Source organism: Empidonax traillii, unplaced genomic scaffold (assembly GCF_003031625.1).
Source record: "Empidonax traillii isolate 1590-97213 ecotype Southwest subspecies unplaced genomic scaffold, ASM303162v1 scaffold1042:size202023, whole genome shotgun sequence".
NCBI lineage: Eukaryota > Metazoa > Chordata > Aves > Passeriformes > Tyrannidae > Empidonax > Empidonax traillii.
This window is the reverse complement of record NW_020956235.1, coordinates 53,068-74,295: the sequence shown is the minus strand read 5'-3', so window position 1 is coordinate 74,295 and position 21,228 is coordinate 53,068. Positions and strand designations below refer to the sequence as shown.

The 21,228-nt window shown below is 40.5% G+C and overlaps 1 protein-coding gene across 18 annotated transcripts in view; it reads left to right on the top strand.

The window, feature by feature from the left end:
* The window catches only part of APBB2 (amyloid beta precursor protein binding family B member 2), a 119,589-nt gene extending 101,225 nt beyond the window's left edge, over positions 1 to 18,364 (top strand). For 15 of the 18 annotated variants that reach the window (XM_027904321.1, XM_027904330.1, XM_027904323.1 and 12 more), the window contains 6 exons: positions 10,135 to 10,249; positions 12,750 to 12,837; positions 15,046 to 15,129; positions 15,635 to 15,750; positions 16,443 to 16,622; positions 17,204 to 18,364. In XM_027904321.1, the coding sequence (XP_027760122.1) occupies positions 10,135 to 10,249; positions 12,750 to 12,837; positions 15,046 to 15,129; positions 15,635 to 15,750; positions 16,443 to 16,622; positions 17,204 to 17,371 (751 nt within the window). In that variant the 3' untranslated portion in view covers positions 17,372 to 18,364. Of the gene's footprint in view, positions 1 to 8,487; positions 8,569 to 10,134; positions 10,250 to 12,749; positions 12,838 to 15,045; positions 15,130 to 15,634; positions 15,751 to 16,442; positions 16,623 to 17,203 lie in introns of those variants that run through there. The other 3 variants (XM_027904322.1, XM_027904333.1, XM_027904338.1) reach the window with 2 other exon arrangements.
* Positions 18,365 to 21,228: the final 2,864 nt, after the last annotated feature.

The window sequence follows — 21,228 nt, the reverse complement described above, 5'->3', positions numbered from 1 at the left end:
TTGCTTGTGGTGTTTGAGATTAAAATTTAGATTATGTTGCTCTCTGGAATCTGAAATGCAAGACAGTAGTATTAAAGTCCCACCTTTATTTAAATTTGAAAAAACATGATACTAAGAGTGGGGGATGTAAGAGCTAATTTTAGCAAGCATTGGAAAACTCAATGTTTATTTCCTATTTTTAGTATTTGTTTTGGGTCCGTCTGGATTGCTCGCTTGTCTGTCAAGTTTGAAGAAAAAAAGTTTGTTTGATTTGTTTGGATGTACAAAGGGATCGTTTGGAATTCTCTACAATGCTTCCCGTTTCATGGGAGAACAGACAGTAAGGCATTGTAGTCAGGTGCTTTGCAGCACAAGGGCTGCAGCCACTCCAAACGCTCTTAGCAGTAGAACTGCATCCCTTAGATGAGATTTGGGGTTTGTTTGCTCTTCTAAATTGCATAAACTTCAAAGTGGGACTGGGTGAAAGGAATATGGTTTAGAGATGTGGACCATTCCTCATGTTTGCCTTGTGGAATATAATGAGGCCAGTTTCCAGGCTTGACTGTTTTTAATCAATTCTTTAGGCAGTGTTGGCCTGGGGAAATGTTTGAACTTTCTTGATTATGGCTTTGCAATCTAATGTAGTTTCATGCATGTAGGAAGAGATGATCCTCCCAGCCTAACACTGGTAAAAATGTGTTGCAAGCAGATTTGTGGGTAGCGTCTGTGCACAACTGCTGTGTTCTCTGTCTGAATAATAAAGAGGAAGCATTGCTTATAAAACAAATCACACTGGAGAGATTAACTATTCTGGTGTAGTCTGCTGTCTCATTCAGTTAAATCTTTAGTAGTGCTTTGAACATCCCAACTTGATGTATTTCTTTATTAAATCTTTAGATATTCCTTATAAACAAAAGTCCACGTCTTTCATTTAGATCTGGAAGGCAGTAGGATTGTCAAAAATATTCAGAGGTTCATAGGCGTAATAACAGATTCATTTACTTAAATTAAGGAAATTCAGGATTCATCAGAAATGCTAGACTGGCCATCCTGAGGAGTTAAACCATCACTTTGCAGTGCTGCAGAGGAGAAGCAGCAACTCTAATGGCCTTGACAAACTTCCTCATTTGTGTGCATTTTCCTTGAAAACTGCTGCACAGGGTAAGAAGGCAGGCCCCTGCTTCACAAAAATGTTGTGAAGCAATTAAGCCAAAAAAAAAAAAAAACACCATGAAACCTTTGTGTCGATCAAGTCAGTGGTCAGTGAATTGCATATGATCTGTCACAGAAGCTCTGTCTTTTGTTAAATCCATTTATAAAACAAGCAGAAGTCGAAGCTACTGATTGACTTTTCAGCTTGCCACGTCTGTCTAGCAGTTGGTGAGTAGCAGTAAGCCCCACCTGACCCCCAAGCACCAGCAGGATGGGACATAGCATTAGCTGGGCCCCCCTCAGGCTGCTGGTCCTACAGGAGCGCAGTTTCCAGGGCACCACTTTGGTGGTGACCACAGCCCATGTGATAAACTGTCCTCCTTGCCACAATGGTTGTACTTTGGCCATGTGGTCGTGAGGTGATGCTGGGAATAAGGACCAGCATGGAACATACATCTTAGCAGTACAGTCTGTACTGTTGTCACTGTGCTACCAGAGCTCATGGATCTGGACAACTCAGATACAGAATTGCACTTTGACATGACTCTTGTGAATGCAAATCTGTGGCCCTTTGTAGGAGTGGGATATAGCCCTTGGTAGTAGAAAGGGAAATGATTTGTAACCTCTCAGAGCCACCTTTCTGGCTTGCAAGGTAGTGGTGGCAAGGCTGGCAGGATTCCTGCCCCCCCTGCACAGGAGGAGGTAGTGAGCAGTGCTGAGACCTGGAAAGCACAGCTGGGGGACCGGAGCTTCATGAGGATCAGGCCACAGGAAGGAAATTGGAATGAAAGTCATGCAAATGCTTTCAGAGTTGGAGTGCTGGGCTCTGAAGGGCTGAGCTGGGTATCAGACGTATCAGCTCTGAGAGGGTTTTAACAAATTTTGGAAGCATGCAGAACTGTGGCAATGATAAGACATCAAAGAAAAACTGGCAGCTGTGAGTTTTAGGGCCGCCAGATTAAAGCCTCCGAGTATCACACAGAGTAGCCATAGCTCCTCCTTGAGAGTTAGCAAGTGACATTATCAAGGAATGAAGCAAACAGTCTTTCAGCAGCAGATAATTTGCCCTACAAACTTTATGCTTGAATTAGAAAAACAAGCTACACTATGTCAGTGCCGGACCATTTGAGAAGTTAATAAATGCAAAATTGATGTTTTGCTGCAAGGAAATCCATTTTCAAATTGAGAGAGTGAGAACTGAAATAAGAAAGGTCTCCCAAAAATCTCTGCTTAGGGAGGGCATTTTAACTAGCTGGATCAAAAATTAATGTCCAGAGTAATGTAGTGGTGGCCCAAGGTGCTATTCTGGGTTGTAGCTGGGGAGCAGTTGAAGAGGTGTAGGAGCTCTGTGAGATGGAACCTTCGGAGTGAAGGAAAATTGCAAGGCTTTCATGTGTGTCTAGGATTGCCAGCAACTGTCAGAAACAAAGGGAAACTTCCTTCTCCCCCACATCTCTTCCAGCTCTCATCACTGAGGAGAGAACAAGTGGTTAAATGCACCGTGACTATCTAAGAGAATGGGAAGGAGAAGACTCTTGGGAGTAGTTGTTTTTCTTCCTCCTCATCCCAAGCTTGATTCCAAAGTGGTTGGTGTATAGTCACCTGGAGAAGGGGCTGTGGGTTTCATTTGGAGGATGTGGGAGGGAAGAACTGGTTTCACTCAGTATCTGGTAGGTGAAATGGAAGTTGAGAAGTCCTCAGTAAATCTTGTACAAACAGATTTTGCAGCTTTTGTGAATACTGCTTGTTTCATCTAGTTATGGTTTCTTGCCTTTGGATTTTTCTCCCTAACTTCACGAGTTCCTTGATGTGACCCTAATAAAAAAGACAAGTACACTGAACAGAGTCACAGATTTCATTTCAGCTACAAATCATTCTCCTTTCTCCTATGTGAAAGAGCAGTGTGGATAAAAAAATCTAAAATGTTAATCCAGGGGGTCTGTAATTTCTGTCATACATATTACTGCATAGTTTCTTGCACCTTGTCTTCTCTGCCATTTGTGATGCTAGAATATTTGTGTGTCATGGAAAAACCCCATCCAAGCATGGTGTTGATGGCATTATATTTATCTACTTTCCTCATGTGTCTCCTCTCACTTCTCTTGCTTTGTTTCGTTCTCTGCTGATTTACTGTGCTTCTGTGGATGCTCACGTCTTGACAGTGAATGGCAGCCTCCTGCCAGGTGCCTCGGACCCGCTCTGCTGTAGTGGTGGCTGCTCCCCCTTTTTTCCTCCCGCTTTCACAAGCCTCTGGTCAGCTGTTTGCAGGAGAGCAAAGTGAAGCTTGAAGGTTACAGACTCAGGAAATGGTTTCCCCACAGCGTGACGGTGTGTGCTCTGTGACCCTGCAGTCACAGGAGTCTGTACATCAGGACGGAGAAAACTGTCATCATCTGTAGGCTGCGCTGGATGAATGTCAATCAAAACTCAGAGAATATAATTTTCTGGTTCAAGGCTTCTTGTTACAATTTGTAATAGATAAATCTGTAAAGCAATTTACATTTTCCTGCATGTGTATCATTCTAATATAGTTGTTTTAAATAACAGCAATATAATTTTGATTGATAAGAGTAAAAAAAGTTATTTCAGACTTAAAGGCTAGGGTGTCAGGGGTATTCTGTATTCTGTATTCTTCTGCAGTCCTTTGAAGAAATAAGTTTATAGTGGGAAGTTAATGGAGGATTTGCTGCTCTCTCAGGCTGTACTTAATTGGGATGCCTCCTAGGACTTTAGCCTAATAGTGGCAAATGGTTATAACTGCTACTCAAACAGGACAGCATTAGCATAAATTGCTTTTAATGTGATTATATTCATCCAAGGTTGAGCAGCTAAGTGATGCTTAGCCAGGTGTTAAATAGGTATGGCTATCTAAGGTTTAGTCAATTACTGTAGACATTTGCCAATTAATGAGAGTAAAAGAGCAAATAAAAATTAAATTCCCTTCTACTTAGCACCTTACATTGTGTTTGTAACTCTCAGAATTGGTTTTTAAAATGTCTTTCTCTAGTCCTATACTCTTTCAAAGTAAAGGATTTCTACTGAACTTTTAACTGCTCAACAGAACCAGTCTTACCTACTCTTGCAGCAAAATAATTCTTATCTATTTTTCTGGACTTCTAGCTTTTTTCCAGAATACTGACTTACATCCAGTTCCTATAACTGGAAAGATATTAGTGGATTGTGTAGTACATGTGCAAATGATTAAAAAAATTAAAAATTACCTACAGTGCAGTATCCCCTTCTCTATAATCCTGTATCAACGGAAGTGGTGCCCCTGTGCTATAAAGTTTCAAGAGTACATAGCTTTTTTTCTGCAACATTATTCTCCCACTAAACACCTTGCTGCTCTCCCCACTGACGTGGAATGAAATTTTATCAGGAGCAGTCATTCAGATCCTACAGATTTCAGGTGCACACAGACCCTATGGAGACAGAGATGACCTCAGCTGGATGAGATGTGATCTGTTAACCCCGTGCTAGATCTGTATTCAGCCATGGGCTTTGTAATGGCTTTTTGATTTCTTTTTACTCGTTTTCCCAGCAGGTTGCAAAGACAGGGAAGTGGTAAGAGGAGGCATTTGCCCTTTTCCATAAATTTCTATTGCAAACACGTTACTTGGCACTTCTTCATTATTGAAGGGGCCTGTTGCACATAAATCTCACTTAAATGTTAATCAGGTTCCAGTGAGCTGTAGTCAAATGAAGGTTTGTAGATAAAGCAACCCAGAAGGAATCTGAAGTGGAAGAAGAATTAGAGAGAGGTCTTCTGGCTTTTTTATGATTCAAGCCTTTGGACAAACAAGAAGCTGTTCCGTTGTGGTCCTGAGTTTGGTATTGTTGCTGCAGGAAGCAGATATGCTGAAATCTCCAAAGCCATACCTTTTTTCTCCAAGAGGGAGTGTGGAGCTCGGTTTTCCAAATGCCTAGAAATGCCTGAAGCAAGGCTGCAGGGCTCCCACTGGCAGTGGAGGAGCCAACTGGCACCAGCCTGTACCTCCATCTCCAGGTCTTGGCTTCTGGGGTGCCGTGTAGGGCCACTCGTGCAAGTGCACAGGCATTTGGGGGACTTCCCTGAATTAATGAAATCAGTAGTACTGTTTGTGCACTGTTAGAAAGGGGAAGGGCTGTTTGTGGGCTAATTTTGATTGATGGTTCAAAAACAGATGGTGCTGGCAGGGTTGTACGTCGGCAGTACCACAGCTTTTGAAGAACTCACGTTTCATACAGATGCAGGCCCTGATCATGTAAAGGTTTATGTATATTCACAATCCATGAATGTAATTAGCTGATTTATTTTGTTCAAGGTGTTCAGGTACTTAAAATGAAACACTGGTGTGTGAGTCTGAAACAGCACCACAAGGGTATTATTAGCTCTCAGTACTTGAAACTGATGTATTGGCTGGCATTTAATTTTCTTCAGTAATTGTGCTATACGGTCTTGTTTATGATTGTATATGGTTACAAGCAGAAATATTTACAGAAGGTGCAGGACCAAGTGCCAGAGAGGCTCTACAGAAGTGTTATGTGCAGCACTGCAGCACTGAGGCAGCGCTTGTGGAGCCAAGGCATGGACCAGGTGTCCCGTCAACAGCCCTGTGCGTGGGAAGTGGCATTTCTGACACTTCTACAAGGTGACTCAGTGTGAGTGGAATTTCACAGGACAAAGATGAGACATTTCTCGAAGCCTCATAGGCTTTCCAGGACACACCCTGGAGACTTTGCTGCAAACAGAGGGATGATAGATGGACAGACAGACAGACAGATGGGGGTTTATTTTAGAACAATTTGGTTGCAATTGAAAGGAAGTGTGTAGCCATTTTGGTTATTATCTATAGAAATGTAACAGTATAAAAGTATGACAGTATCACTTGAGAAAATACATAAGGAAAAGAAAGAGACTGGATAGTTGGAATTTTGATGTCCTTTTGTCAAAGTGATGGTTACAGTCTTGATCCATCAGGGATGGAGGAAGCTCACAAACACGAAGTTCAATAGGTTAATGTATGTTCAGGTTCATGTGGGAATGCCCAGGTACCTCCCATGGGGCAGAGGGGTAGTTTTACACTGTTTGATGTAACACTGGGTCATGTACAGTCCTCTGGTGGAAGGCCCCAGAAATTAGTCTGGGTGCACTTTCGAGGGTCTTTGATTTGTGACACCTTCTAAGACATGACGGGTGTTTCTCACACCAGATCCAGTTTTGCCCCATCAGAAGGAATGAACACCCCCAGGCCTACATGTGAATGTCCAACACCTCCTCAGGGGCAGGGCAGAGGGGTTTATGCCTGAGCCAGTTGTGTAAGGGAGGACACTGATACGGCAGCACTGAAGTGGGGGGTGATCACCCTTGTCACCTACAGTGTCCCACTACAGATACCACATCCATAACACTCATCAAACTCCTCCCTACCCTTGCCACAGGTCTTACCTGTGGTCAGAATGGTCAGTGAGCTGGGCTCTGCGTGTGGCTCGTTCCTTTGGCTGTAATTAGCCTTCCAGGCAGAGAAACATTCTTACCCAAAAGGGTGCAAGCTCATTACTGTTCAGGATGCCCTCCACATTGGTCTCCTTTGATCAGAGAAGTAAATTTAGACTTGAGAGAAAAACACAAGGCTCAGCAGGCTGCCCTCAGTCCACCTCTCTGTCTTTAAGATGCTGTTGAAAATACTTTTGCCTAAGATGTTTCCCACTTATGAGGTATAATTATGAGCTGTATTCCTTTACAACCAAAATCTTTGATCCTAACAGAATTCAGTCTTTTAGTTTAAGTCTTTTCATTATTTGACTCATTTTTATCTCTGTAGTCCCTTGAGTCCTACCTCCACTGGGAGGTAACGTGCTGACTAAACACATTTAGTATTATCTTACAGATAAGACTGAAAATGCTTGCAGTAGAGCTTGGATGTCAGATAAACTCTCTGCAAGGTGAGATTTACTGTGGCCCCCGTGGTTGTCCAGTGTAGTAGGGAGGGATTTGGCAGCACAGTGGAGATGCCCATCCTGATGTGAACTCCTACAACACAGTAGTTTATTGAGAAAGTTGTGAAATCGTGGTGTGTCAGCACATTGCCAGAGCTACTGATCAAAGGTTGGGCCACAATTTCTTGGGCAATTTCAATGGATTTTTTGTTTTATGTCCTCTAAGCCCTAATGACTTGCTTTGGTGGCTTTGTCCCACCTTAGCTTTTATAAACAGTAAAATAAGGTTCTAACAGATAGCTGTATGGCTAACAGAAGGACACGGTTTTCTTGTGTGTGTGTGCAAGTCCTCAAAGGTGCTGACCTTAAAATTGGAAATCCTGGTATTGTATAGCCTCCTCAGGCTGTGCAGATTTCTGTTTATTCAAACAGGCTTCTGAGCAGTGGGAGCATCTTGACAAAACAGCACGGGATGGTTTTCCTAGGATCATCTTGTAAAGGGATAAATCACCTGTTACAAGTCCTCAAAGGGATAGTATTGATTTGGCATAAATGGTTGTATATAGTAATAAAAAACCATCTAATGGTCGCATAGATGACTTCCAATGTTGTTTTAGGTTAAGTCTACCCTCTGAAAGAACAGACCTTGATCCAGTAATAAGGTGTGTGCAGCAGTCTGCTTGTTTATGCTGTGTGTCTTTGCTACCCTGCAAGTTATGGTCATTGCCAGCAAGTTCTTCTTGCATGTAAAGTGGGGGGAAGTTTTAATGAAGTTGTGGTAGAAAATCCATGTCTGTTAAGTGAATGATGGTTTTGCATTGTAGTTAAAATATTTGTAAGGCAAGATATTTGGACTAAAAAATGTGAAGTCTGTAACTTGGGACATTTAAAAGATGGCAGCTAAAGCCAAACACGTAGAAAACAAAAATCCAAAATGCGTAGGATGCTTGGAAATTTCTCACAGCTCTCAAACCAGGCAAGGTTTCTTTAGTGCTCAGGATATTTTATATGGGTCTTTTGTGAGCCTGAGCATTTTCAGAGACCTGCCCTGCAAGTCTTTCAGGAGAAGCACCAGTAATCTTGAAAGCTTACTTCAAAAGGCAGAATTCTCAAAGGTTTTTTATGTGGTGCTTGGTTTAATTTTTTAACCCGTAGTTGCTAATTTTTCATAAGCCACAGGTAAGCCATACTCCCTTTTCTTAGTCTTATTACTAGAGTCCACCTAGGAGTCTTCAACTTGCTTTGGAAACATTAAGCTAGGAGGAAACCATTCTAAAATAAGTCTTGGCACATGTACAGATGAGCCAAAAGCATCAGCCTTTTTCCAGGAGCAAGATTCCAGCTGGAACTCAGCATCTCTGTGATCTTGCAGCAAAAGGGAACAGCAGGCCAAAAGACTCTTGTGGATGAGGGGCTGAGGGTCAGTCCGGAGCTAGGAACCTGGGGCATCTTCTGTAATAGGCAGCACCTCCCTACGTTATTGCCTTGTGATTTTTCCTGCAGGTCACAAGCAGTTGGGTGAGACACCATCCCTCCCCAGAGTGCCTGTGCTGGAGGCAGCATTGCAGTGAAAACCAAGGCAGCCCATGGGCTGCATTCCCTGTGCAGGAAGGGTTCAGGTGGCAGCACACTCCATGTGCTGTCCTGCTGCCTCCTGTCTCTGCTGTGCCCTAGCTTGTGTCAGTGCAGGTTGGCATGCAGTGAGATGGAGAGGGGCCTCCATCTTCACCGTGTTTCTGCACTGTTCTGTCATGTGGAATTGCTTCCAGATCTCATCCCCTGGTAGTTTTATGTGGTTTGGTTTTCTTAAAGTATTGTTCTTCAGGCTCCAAGATGCAAAGCAGTTAGATGGAACAGCCACCTGTACCTGTTCCTGAGCAGCCCTTACATTTCAAGGGCTCATTAAGGGCAAAATCTAGTTCTGTTCAGTTAAGATACAGGTACCGTACTTAACTGCAGGACAGTGTTCATCTCTCGTACAGAGCTGGAAGGCCAGCAATCCATCTGCCACAGTCTCCCTTTCTCCCTGAATAGCTTCGGTATAAAATTCTTCAATTCACTGGGCACCTCAAATGAATGAAGAAATTGGCCATCCATGCTACATTAGACCCTGCTTGGAATATTTACAGATTTTTATAAACAAATACTTTAGCTTATACTAAGCCTGGAGTTCAGGAGTATCCTCTTTACCACTTAGAATCTTACTGGTAATTATTTATGTGTAAAGCAGAAAGGCACTGAAGAGAGACTTCAGGCATAAGAGGCTGTTGGGAGCTTCAGCTTTGCTTGTCTGGTTTAATTCTAGTTAACTACTCAGTATAACTTTGCTAGGGATGAAAGGTCCCAGAGAAATCTGGAGGTAACAGGAAGATCACAAAGTAGGAGTGGGCTGTGGTTGCTTGGAGGACATGAAAAAGCAGAGGTGCAAGACCAGTGAACAGAGAGTCTGGTATAGCAAGGATGGCAACCAGGCAAAGCCAAGCTTCTTCCTGGCTCAGCACATACCACTTCAACTTCTTCAGAAGAGCTGCAACTCTTAAGCAACCTGAGAACAAATAAACCTAATCCTGGCACTTCCTTCACCCATGCTAGAAAGCTATACTGTGCTGTGGTGACTAGCCAGTAGAGTGAAAAAGTGTCTTTTGTAGGGCAGCTTTATTTAACTTCTGAAAAAATAAGGTCAGAAATTTAGGGCAATTAGTGCGAGCAAAGCTCGGCAGGTTCACATCTCCCTTATGCAACCAGATCTCTAATTACTATCTGCATATTTTAAACACTTTATACAGTCCTTTGAAATACAGTTTTTCTCTATCTTCAATCTTGTATGCTGTTCCTCATTTTTTAACAGTTGAGATCTGTTCTGTCTTTAATTTGTAATTCTCTCCCCATTTCATCTTCGGTAAAATATTGGAGTAAATTTTCCTGTGTATTTACAATTGCATTTGGAATTATGGCTTATAACTTGAATAAGTTGCATGGTTAGGAAACTGTAATGAACTTTTTAATGATATAGATTAAGCACCGAACTTTAGGTATATGTTTCGTTGCTTGTTTCTAATATGTCAGTTTATTTTGTTTACACAGAGACTTTGCTTATGTGGCAAGAGACAAAGACACAAGAATTCTAAAATGTCACGTGTTTCGATGTGACACACCTGCAAAAGCCATCGCCACAAGTTTACACGAAATCTGCTCAAAGGCAAGTGGATTTAAAATCAGCTACATTCGTCTGTTTAGAGGTCCCTAAGCCTTACATATACATGTAATCAGCAGTTGTATGCAGTGTTAGTTTAGTTTATATCACTGGGAACAAGAACAATGTAGAGAGTTTGTAAAGGAAAGGATGCAAATGGATAGAAATTATGGGAGGGTGAGCATTTAGATTTGAGAAGGATGATATGTGCTTTTGATTTGACAAGTGTGTATAGAGACTGAAGGATTTCTTGAATAATAAAGAAGTTGCAGGTTCAAAATGGAAAAAGAACACAGAGCTTCAATGAATAATAAACTGTGATTTTAAACTCCATAAATAAATCAGACCACTAGAATGGTGTTATTCAATGGTATTACCCTGCAGGAGAGACAGAAAATAGTTGCTAACTGTATTTTTAAAAAAAGTCATGGAGAAGAGCGGGTTTAAGCTACTCTGGTTATGAATACTAAAGTATCTTAGCTCCTGCCAGTCATAGTTGTCTGTAATACTGGGGAGGACTGTTCTTTCAGTCATTTCACCTTATAGATTTGACACCATTTTCTGATTATTAATTTTAGTTTTCTTGGAGGATCTGTTTATGAGTGTGCTCCGTACAGTTATTTCATGCAACAGTAGCAAGGGAGCACATCCTTCACAGCAAGCTGATTGAAATGGTTTATAAAGAGGAAGTTAATCCAATCTACTTGAAACTCTTCTTTTACTCTTTTATTCAGCTGTGGTGGATTTGCAAATGCATCCCCCTTTTTAAAAATACTAACTTCTCATTTTGTTTTTCATGAAAATATGGCAGTTTGCACCACAGGAAGAGTGGGCTGTGGGGATGAATAACTTTATTAGTTATCCCTGTGTAACTTGTCCCTCCTGATGAGTCACAGCTCTTCTAGAAAAGCTATTTAGGAAACCTTCAAGTTCTGAAATTCTGCTGTATGAATGTCATTTGCTTTGTACATTTTGTCTTTATGTTAGTGAATGGAATCAGTGACACCAAACCCTCCTCTGTAGTCAGTTATATAGCCTAAAAAAAAATTTTCATTTTTGCATCACTGCAGATGTGGTACTGAACTTGTTAGTGATATCTCATGCAAGCAGGTTGAGCATTTGCACAGTGTGCATCACTGCAGCCCTTTGGGCAGCACAGTTATGCCTGAGGCAGAAGGTAGCCCAATGACTGTGCAAAGTCTGGGACGTTTGTCCTGCTTTGGGTGCCAGAGGGAGTGGCAGTAGCAGCCCTCAGGTAGCTGCTTGGTTTGGCCAAGGAGCTGCAGGCTGTGCTTGTTGAGGTTTAACACCAGGGACTGCAGCAGTGGCTGACTGGAGATGCCTAGTCCTGTTATGTTCCTCCTAGTTCACACAGGTGTTTCCAGCAAGTCTAGCAGGAAAAAACATGCCACACAGGCCCTGCCACAGCTGCTTTTATCCAGTAAGGTCAACATCAAGTAAATGCTGCGGTAGCTATAGGCAGGGATATCGGAAAGGGAGCAGAGCTGTCACGTAAGTAACTACGATATGAAACTTTTGACAGTAATTTTGGATAGGAGAACAACTAGACATTTAAAAGTGTAGCTAATAGTAACACAGTTACTTCAGCAGTAGATTCAGGGAAGCTCTTGGCATGTACTGAAACACTAGACCTCTTTGCTGAATCAGGGTTTCTTCTTAAACTAGTGTGTGTTGTTTTTCTTCAGAAGGGGTAGGAATATTCCCCTGTGTCCCTGCAATAGAGAATATTTTCAGAATATAAAACCTAAAAAAAAAAAAGGGGGGGAGGAGGGTTGGGAAGGGGAGAGAAATTGCTAGAAGCATCTTCTAACCAAGTGTCATCTGCTGTACCAGTTATCTTTATAGCTTAATTACAATGAACAGACATAGTGTAAAGAAGCAGATAGCAATGGTTTATATATGAGCTTTGGGAAACCTCTATTAGCTTCCCGGGATACCTTCTCAGTCACATATTTCTAGGGAATAACCATCTAAAATGGTTATTTTGAAGAAGGGTTTGTTTTTTTTTTTCCTCTTTTGCTACTATTATATATTTTGGGGGAAGAACAGGTTGTATTTTGCATGGGAATTTTAATTCCTCAATAAACATAAAAATGGAGGAAAAAAATCATATACAGCAGAAGATAGTTCAGAGAGAAACATAAATACTGAGCACTCCTCTCTGTGCATTAAATATTTACAATTCTTGCTGTATTACTCCTCCTCCTATCAACTGCAATTTTACTGTTCATAAAAATGACTATTTTTATCACCTCCGTCTACTTTTCCTCTAGGCTTGTACACCACTAAAGTTCTTTCTGTAGTAAAGGAATGGTGAATAAAGTGGAGGAAAATTAAAGTTGTTATTCAAAAAGAATAACCTGCTTAGTCATGTGGCTTCTGATTTACTTCAGATTTCAGAAATTAGGATTGTAATAGGCGTAAATTTGTAGTTGTTGCTGTACTTCTTTTTTTTTTAATGCTGTATTGTCACTGTGTTCTTCAGATTATGGCTGAACGGAAGAATGCTAAAGCCATGGCTTGCAGCTCATTGCAGGACAGGACAAATGTCACCCTTGATGTTCCTCTGCAAGGTACCATGTTACAGCTAGTATCCTCAGGATGGCCCTGCTTTAGATACATTTGTTTCTGACGCTGCTTTTGACAAAAATGGAGCGTGTTGGGTGGAGAGCAATCCTGTCTTCTAATTAATGTATCTGACTGTAACCTGTTCCTGTATTACTTTAAATATTTTTATTGGTTATATTGACAGTATTGGACTTCTACTCAATTACATGAACTTGTGCATTTCCTCTTTTATTTTGAAGTGCAAGTGTTGCAAATTCAGTCTTACTTGTTTGGGGATATTTGGGCATATTGTCCTTTTCAAATCAAAATACCTCCTGACTTCAGACTGCACCAGTTGGCCAAATCTTCCTGTTACAACCCTCCCCAGAAGGCGAGGGTAACTCAGGTTCTTTTTAAATGGTCCCTTGGGGTGGATTAGAGTGAAACAACACTGAGTGATTGGTGTTTGTAAATACATATATTTAGGGTTTATTTTAGAACAGTTTGGTTGCAAAAGAAAACATGTATGTAGCCATTTTGATTGGTATTATCTTCATTACTAGAGCAGTATAAAAGCATAAAAATAACACTTAAAATGTATAAGGAAAAGTGAGAGAAAGAAAGGATAAAAGTAGAAAGATATATAGTCACCACCCGTTGGATCCAGCGATGAGAGTTGGTAGTTGCAATGTCAGTGTCTGTTGGCTGAAGTGACAGTCACAGTCTTGTGGAAGTGACAGTCCTGATCCAGTGGGGGAAGCCCACAAAACTCAGAAGATTTCATGAGTTATATACTCGCAGGTTTAGGGGAGAACACCTAATACTGCCTGTGGAGTGGGGAGTTTTACACTTGACAATGTAAAACTGGATCACGGGACATTTAATGAGTCTTTGACACCTTTTAAGCCTGTTACTCAGCACAGTTGAGTCCATTATGGCCCATCAGCAGAGATACCTCCAGGCTACCTGTGAATGTCTCAGTGCTTCCCCAGGGGGGAGTTATCACAGCAGAGTCATTTGTGTAAGGAAAAAGAAACACTACCCTGCCTCACAGGGCTTGCCTCTTTACTTACCTTGTTTAACTCCCAGCTTGTAACCTGAGGTGTCAGCTGTGCACACCCTCAGCACCTGGGCGGCCACTCTGCATGTTGTTATCAAAGCACCCTGCTGGTTGGTGGAGCCCTTGGCTTTAACAGCCCAGTCTCTCAGGAGAGTGGGAGACTGGAGTGGGAGAGTGCCAATGAGTCTGTGGGCTATGGCCTCTTCCCAGCCTTGTTTACTTGGCCTTAGACTTGAGGTGATTAGACAGTAGCACGACATTTATTTTACCTCAGGTTCCACTCAGGGGGCTAAACTCACAGTCCAGTTCCCTGAAATCAAGGAGGCATATTCAGTGGGGATTGAGCTTTAATGATCTTAACAATGTTTTAAGCCATTAATCAGTTCAATCTCTCACACTTAAAACCAGAATATACTCCAGTTAATCACTTGGATTCGGAGGAGCCATAGGAGTGCTCCTCTTAGGTTTCAGCATCTGTTTTAGAAATTTCTGAGGCAAGGAATGCAAGTGGGTTTTCATGCAGCTGAAGGGTCTCCTGCACACTCTACTGCATCGTAGAAGGAAGTTGCCTTTTTGTGCCCTTATCAGTCATGCCTTAGTAGTTGCTATTTTGAAAGTATTCCAGGAGAACAAACATATCTTGTTTTAGCTTTACAGGACATTATGTATTTCTAGATCCACCAGTTTGTACTGAATATCTTACTCGTAATCCATACATCAGCTTGGGTAATGGTCTGTGTAATGTGTACTGTTCAGACAGTAGTATTGATTACTTGGAGACTGTATTTAGCATATTAGCAAGGATGGTATTGAAAGCAGATTCCAGATTTTACAGTTATTTTAGTGAAACTTAGGTCTTTATGTCTCAAAAACCCATTCATCTATATCTTCTGGTTTTTAATATGCTAGCAATATAACATGACCTTATTCTTAGTGTAGACCAAACATCAGCTGATGAAAATTTACTCCTAATTCCTTTAGAAATAATTGAGGCTTGTTCTTGTTAGAAGAAGTAAAATTGTTCTTGTTAGAAGAAGTAAAAATCTGTTTTAGTCAATACAATACCTTCAGAGTACAATTACTGGGTAAACTGTTTTATGTTATTGATGAAGTAAAAGTGTTTTTTCCTGCTGTGAATGCCGATTAACAGAAAATTACTTTTGTTCCCATGCAGTAGATTTCCCAACACCAAAGACAGAGCTGGTACAGAAGTTCCACGTCCAGTACCTGGGCATGCTACCTGTAGCTAAACCTGTGGGTATGTAACACTTCAGTGTCTTCCAAGGTACCTTGCATAAGCTCTGAAAGCTGGACTCTGGCTAGCCTAGGGTAAATGCATGGTTTTTGAAGGGTAGCAACTCTGATGTTTCAGCCATATGAATCAGGCATGAAGACAGCAAATATTCAGGGCATCATATGAACATGTGTTTTGCAACCAGGGTATTTTGGAAGCTGCCAGGAAGGCAAAGTTTCTTTCTACAGCTTTCTCTGAATATAAGCTCTGCTACTAATGAGAAGGGCCCTAGAGAACTGAAATGGTGCAGCAGCTAAACAAGATGCTGTCCTGGTTTTTAAAAGCCAGAGACACCTGTTTTGGTTTTGCAGATGAAGAAATACAACTTCACAATATCTCCTTCCATTATCAAATTAATTTTAATAAGGAGTCTGGAACAATCTGTTTTCTGTACTACAGTGTGAAGACAAAAAGTTTTGTTATTGTTTACATATTTTATTTTTCATTATTGCGTTTTCTTGTCTTTTAGGAATGGATACTCTGAATAGTGCCATTGAGAGTCTAATGGCTTCCTCTAGCAAAGATGACTGGATGGCAGTTACCATGAATGTTGCTGATGCTACTGTGACAGTAATCAATGAAAGAGTAAGGCAGACTGTCTTGTTTAAAACACATTTAACATGAGTGTTGAAAACCAAGAACACAGAAACATTAGTAGAGTTAATTTACACTGGAATTCATTTGCTCATTTTGCATTTTATTTTTTTCCAGAATCTGCAGAGGCTCTTACTCTTGCATCAGCTTCAGCTTTCTTTAGCATTCCAAGAATGTTCTCAGAAATAAAAAGTATTCATTAGATACTTAAATTCAGTTTCTAGGAATTTGGAGCCTAAAATGTTGTAGGTTAAGCCCCAAGTAACAATCCTAAATTCCGAACTGTATTTACTTTATTCTTAGTATGGAAGCCAAGAGTAGTATTTAAATCTGTGTTACTGAGGAAAATGTAGAGCATTTTCCATAGAGATTAACACAGTAAAACTTTTGAAGAAAGTCTTTTATATATGTCCTTTGATGAGGTACTAAACCAGCATCTCTATAGCAAACCAGTGATAAGGGAGCATGTTTTGGACACCCTATAGCTGTGTTGTTTTGTTTCTTCACAAAACAAGCAGTTGGTTTTCCAGTGACAACCTAGAAGGAGATGCAGCCCAGGCCTGAGCATGCTGAGCATATGCAGACAAATGAGGAATTATAAATTTCAGCATATCCTCCTATTTAATCCAAATTGGAAGTTCCACAGAACATCCAAGAGTAATGGTCATTTGATTCGTTACCAGAATGAAGAGGAAGTCATGGTGGAGTGTCGTGTGCGGTTCCTGTCCTTCATGGGAGTAGGCAAAGACATTCACACATTCGCCTTCATTATGGATACAGGAAACCAGCATTTTGAGTGCCACGTTTTTTGGTGTGAACCAAATGCAGGCAACGTATCAGAAGCTGTTCAGGCTGCTTGTATGGTAAGTGGCCTTCTTCAAAGGCATCCAGTAGCACTTCGATTTTTCACTGCCTCCACAAATAATCATCTTTCCAAATTTGCAATTATATTAATTTCAAGGCAGAAAAAGAAAAAAACAGATAAAAATAGGAATTGGTGTTATGATATATTTAATCAATTAAAGTCCAAACGTTTAAAGTTTGAAATGCCAGTTTAGTGAACAATGCCCCTTAATCATCTTCCCACCCAACCTCTTCAATGTCTGTGTAAGTTAGAAATCTTTTCTTTTACTACACAATTGTTATACAATCCACTGGCAATATAGTGAAAATAATCTTTGTTCCAGAGTAGCTGAACCCAGAAAACTTATTTTTCAGTTTTCAAATGGCTGTTTATGTGATGCAGTATCTATTGTGTGCTAATGAACAGTTTCTGCCCACACATGGACAGACCAATGTCCCGTTAACTTCAGCTAAGCTTTCTGTCACAGCCAAAACAGAGGTTTGGCAATATTTAATGAGAAAGTACTAAGAGTGTATTTGAAATGCTCTGTGAAATTATTGAATAGAGTGTTGATTGCAGAATGGTTTTGCTTTGTTGCAGTTACGGTATCAGAAGTGCTTAGTAGCCAGACCTCCTTCACAGAAAGTTCGACCACCCCCACCTCCTGCAGACTCGGTGACTAGAAGAGTTACAACTAACGTAAAAAGAGGAGTGTTGTCTCTCATTGACACTTTGAAACAGAAACGTCCAGTCCCTGAGATGCCATAGCTGCGCAAGAGAGAAGATTCTCCTAACACATAACTGAAGATAACAGTAGCCACACTAAGGAAAATGAACTGACGATATCTGGCCTTCCATTTCAGTTGCTGATGCTTTGTCTTCAGAGAATTTACCCTTATCAAAACAATGTTAGACAAGCATGTTCTCTCGTTCTTGCCACCATCGTCTGATATGAAAAGAAGCATGAATAATTTTTTTGCTGTCAGTGAGTTACATCATGGGCAATGGAAGGTTTGTTTGATTGTAAATACATGAACATTACCTAAACTCACAAAAAAAAAAAAAAAAAGAATATGGCCATGTCCTTCCCAGTGAACTCACGCTAAAGTCTGTGGAGTGAATGATGAGTTAAAATTTCACCTTATTGAGCTGGATTTGTCACAAACCAATCTTAAATCCTGCAGCACTTGGCTGTGTTTTCAACACTGGAATGGGTACCAAGTATTAGCTACTATTGAATTACTGTAGATTAAATAACAAGTTTTGTTTTTTACAGAACTACACCTGTTAGTTTTAAATTGTTTGTCTGCATTGGTCTCGCAACCACTTTAACGTCTCCTTGACATGCTTTGGAATCATGGTGTAATTATTTCATCTTTTGGTTACACGTTATGGTCTTAGAGAAGAATCATGTTTAAAACCAAATCAATGAGGAAAAATCCAGAAATGTTTTTAGTAATTGAGTTGCAGGGTGATCCACTGAAGCTTTTCAGCTTTAAACATACAAATGAAACTGTTGGCTGTTAAATTTATTCTCCTAAATCTGTCATTTATTCATCAGAAATACCATTTGTTTCATGCAGGGCTCAAAACAATCAGGACTAAGTAAGAAATAGTGATTTTATTGTCTTAAAACTGTTCTAGAAGCTAAACTATTCCATACCTTTTCCATACAAGTGTTTGATGAAATGTTCAATTCCTTGTCTGGTTGCACAATTCCCCTTTCCCCTAGAGTTTGCTGCTGAATACTTGGCATGCCAGGAAAAAGAACAGTTATGTTTCTTGTTATGTACAAAATTCCATGAAATTTATTTTACTTTTAATGCTCTTGTAACAAAATTAGAAGAGAGTTGTTTTCTAACAGGGTAGTGCTTCAGGTGATACAACATGATTTCAATGCTTTTGCTCCAAAGGCTTCATCTGATTGCTTTGATTGACACACCTGCAGACCGTCACAAATCAGCACAGCATTGCCCTCAAAATTGTACCTCAGGCTAATTTTGAAATGTAGTCATGCATCTTCCATCTTTCCCTTTGCCATCTTCTGTCCTCACCTGCAGATTGGTACGCACTTCGGACATGGAACATTAAAGGTATTTTTAACTAGTGTTAAAAATGTTTTACTCCATTTATAGATAAGTTCCGAACTGTAACTGTCTCCCAAGTCTGCAAATCTGGTCATACTGCAAAGATAAAGGAACACTGGCAATGTTATTCCTACAATAACTCCTTTTTTATTTTACTATGCAAGAGACTGTTACAAACAAACTATTTTCTTTTTTATTTCCTTGTTTAAAGAAATTAGTGACAACACCTAAGTAACTTAGGAACACAACAGGAAAGAATGACGATTCCAGAAATTTCTGCGTTGAAAAATGCAGAAAAATCATTAAACTAAACTCAGCATGATGTGTGAGCAAATGTCAGGTGAAGGCTAGCTATGCAACTATGGTGATTACATTTAGCTCTCTAGAATACCCTCTGAAGAGCTGCTCCTCCACTCATCTGAGATCTCTTCATGACCAAGATTCTGTCCCTCAGGCACTGAAGCAATTGTTTCCCCTCTCAAGGCTCACATTCTTGCCATTTCCTTTGCTCCAGCTCTATTGCTTGAACAGCTGGAAGAGAAGCTGCTTGTGCTGAGTGTGCAGGGAGAGCTGGAGGTGAGGGGATGCAAACAACCCCCTTCCCCCTAAGCAGTACCAGTGGTTTAACCAAGCTTGCACACCTGCTTCTGTAGTTTCTAATACTGATCCCAGTCACCTCTACCAGGGGCAGTGTAGAAACTCACTTCCTATCAGAGAACCACAGAACTGGTTGGGTTGGAAGAGACCTTAAAGATCATCTGGTTCCAACCTCCTGCCATGGGCAAAGACACCTTCCACTAGACTGGGTTGCTGAGCCCCATCCATCCTGACCTTGAACACTTCCAGGGATGACTGCCCTCAAAATGTGGTGGCTGACACTGTACCTTTAGGTATGTTTGTGAAGTTAAGAGATAAAAGTTTCCTCTTTTGGCATTGTGCCGGTGATTCAAATTTTATTTTAAATTACTTTGACAGTGTCTTTTTAAAGTTCCAGCTGGGAACAGCGTGATTTGGGATTTGCAGCTGTTGTACAACAGTGAAATAATTTTGAGCTGTATAATTAAATTTCATCATTGCACCTGCACAGTGCTGATTCTCCCCAGAAGAGATCTGGACTCTAACTAAACCAACTCAGTGAACAGCAATGTGAAGGTTCTGCACCAGTGTTGTCAAGGCTATGAACATCTGGTTAGCTTTCAGTAGCAATGTGTGCAATTGCAGGAAGGGCTGAGAAGATGGAAGGGTATTTGAAAAGCTGTACTTCGCTTACCAGTGTTTGTTTTAGGAGGTTTGTGTCTGTTAACAAAATGTTGTTGATTTTGCAAGTATTTAAGTAGTGTGCTTAATGGTCTGACTATATGTGGCCTTTTTGCTTCAGTAGAGCTCCTTATTCTCAAAAAGATTTAATATACACCGAGGTGTTTGCAGAGTCAGAGCCTAATATTGCAAAGCCCATTATCTTTTGTTAAATAATATATTCAGACACTCTTTTTACCATGGCCAAAAAAGTATGTATGGGGTGTGTGTGTTTGAGCAACTGCCACTGTTCTAGTTGATGTTATAGCGACCCTTCAGTTATCTATGCATTTTTTATAATACCTAGTGATTCTGTAGACTGGCAGCCATGTTCACTATGCCTTGTATGTCTGATGCCATATTCTAACTTAACCTGTTAAATACAGCTTAAAATATTTTTATTTTATTTATTCTATTTTTACTGAAATATCCTGCATTATTATGTTGATGTATTGTCTTTACCGGATGTGCTCTTGTAACATTCTCCACTCTGTATACTATAGGTTGCCTAAAAAAGGCGGGCTTTGTAATTATTTGTAGTCACATTTTTATTGAAATCTGTAGAAAAATCATGTAAAGCAAAGGTAATTTCTTAATTTTTTTTCAATGCAAGTACTAAGTTAGAGGTAAGTATCACGTGTCAGTCAGTCATGTCATTAACACACTCCCTTGCAGAAGCAAGGAAATTTATTTTCACAGTCAATGACTAAGACATAAAAGCCTTTCTTTTGAAATCTGCAGTGCTGGCTGAAGGTTTTATTTAAGCCACTTAACTGTTTCATTTAAAGGGGAGCAAGGGGAGCTGTGAGAGATGTAAGGCTACAGAGGCCACCTACAGGGTGGTTAAATGGGAATAACAAAAATTGCTTGGAAGGGCATAGGATCCATTCACAGTAAAATGAGGTTTTAGTGATACACTTCCTGTGCAGAGTCACGTGTACCTACAGAAGTAATATGCCCTTATGAGACAAAGGAGCAAAAACTAAGGAGTATCTAATAGCTTAATCAGTTCTGTGTCACTGAGAGTTCTACATCTCTTTCTTTCTAAATGTATCAAGCATTTCATAGATCATTTACCTAGAGATCTAAACCTGTTAGTGTATCACCCATGGAAAAGAGAACTTTCTCATTTCAACAGCGAGTATGGCCTCAGCATTTCAGCATTACCATCGACCACATTACTCCTTTCCTGGGCAGGTTAATTAAAGCATTGCTACAGCTTGTGTGTACAGTCAGCCAAAG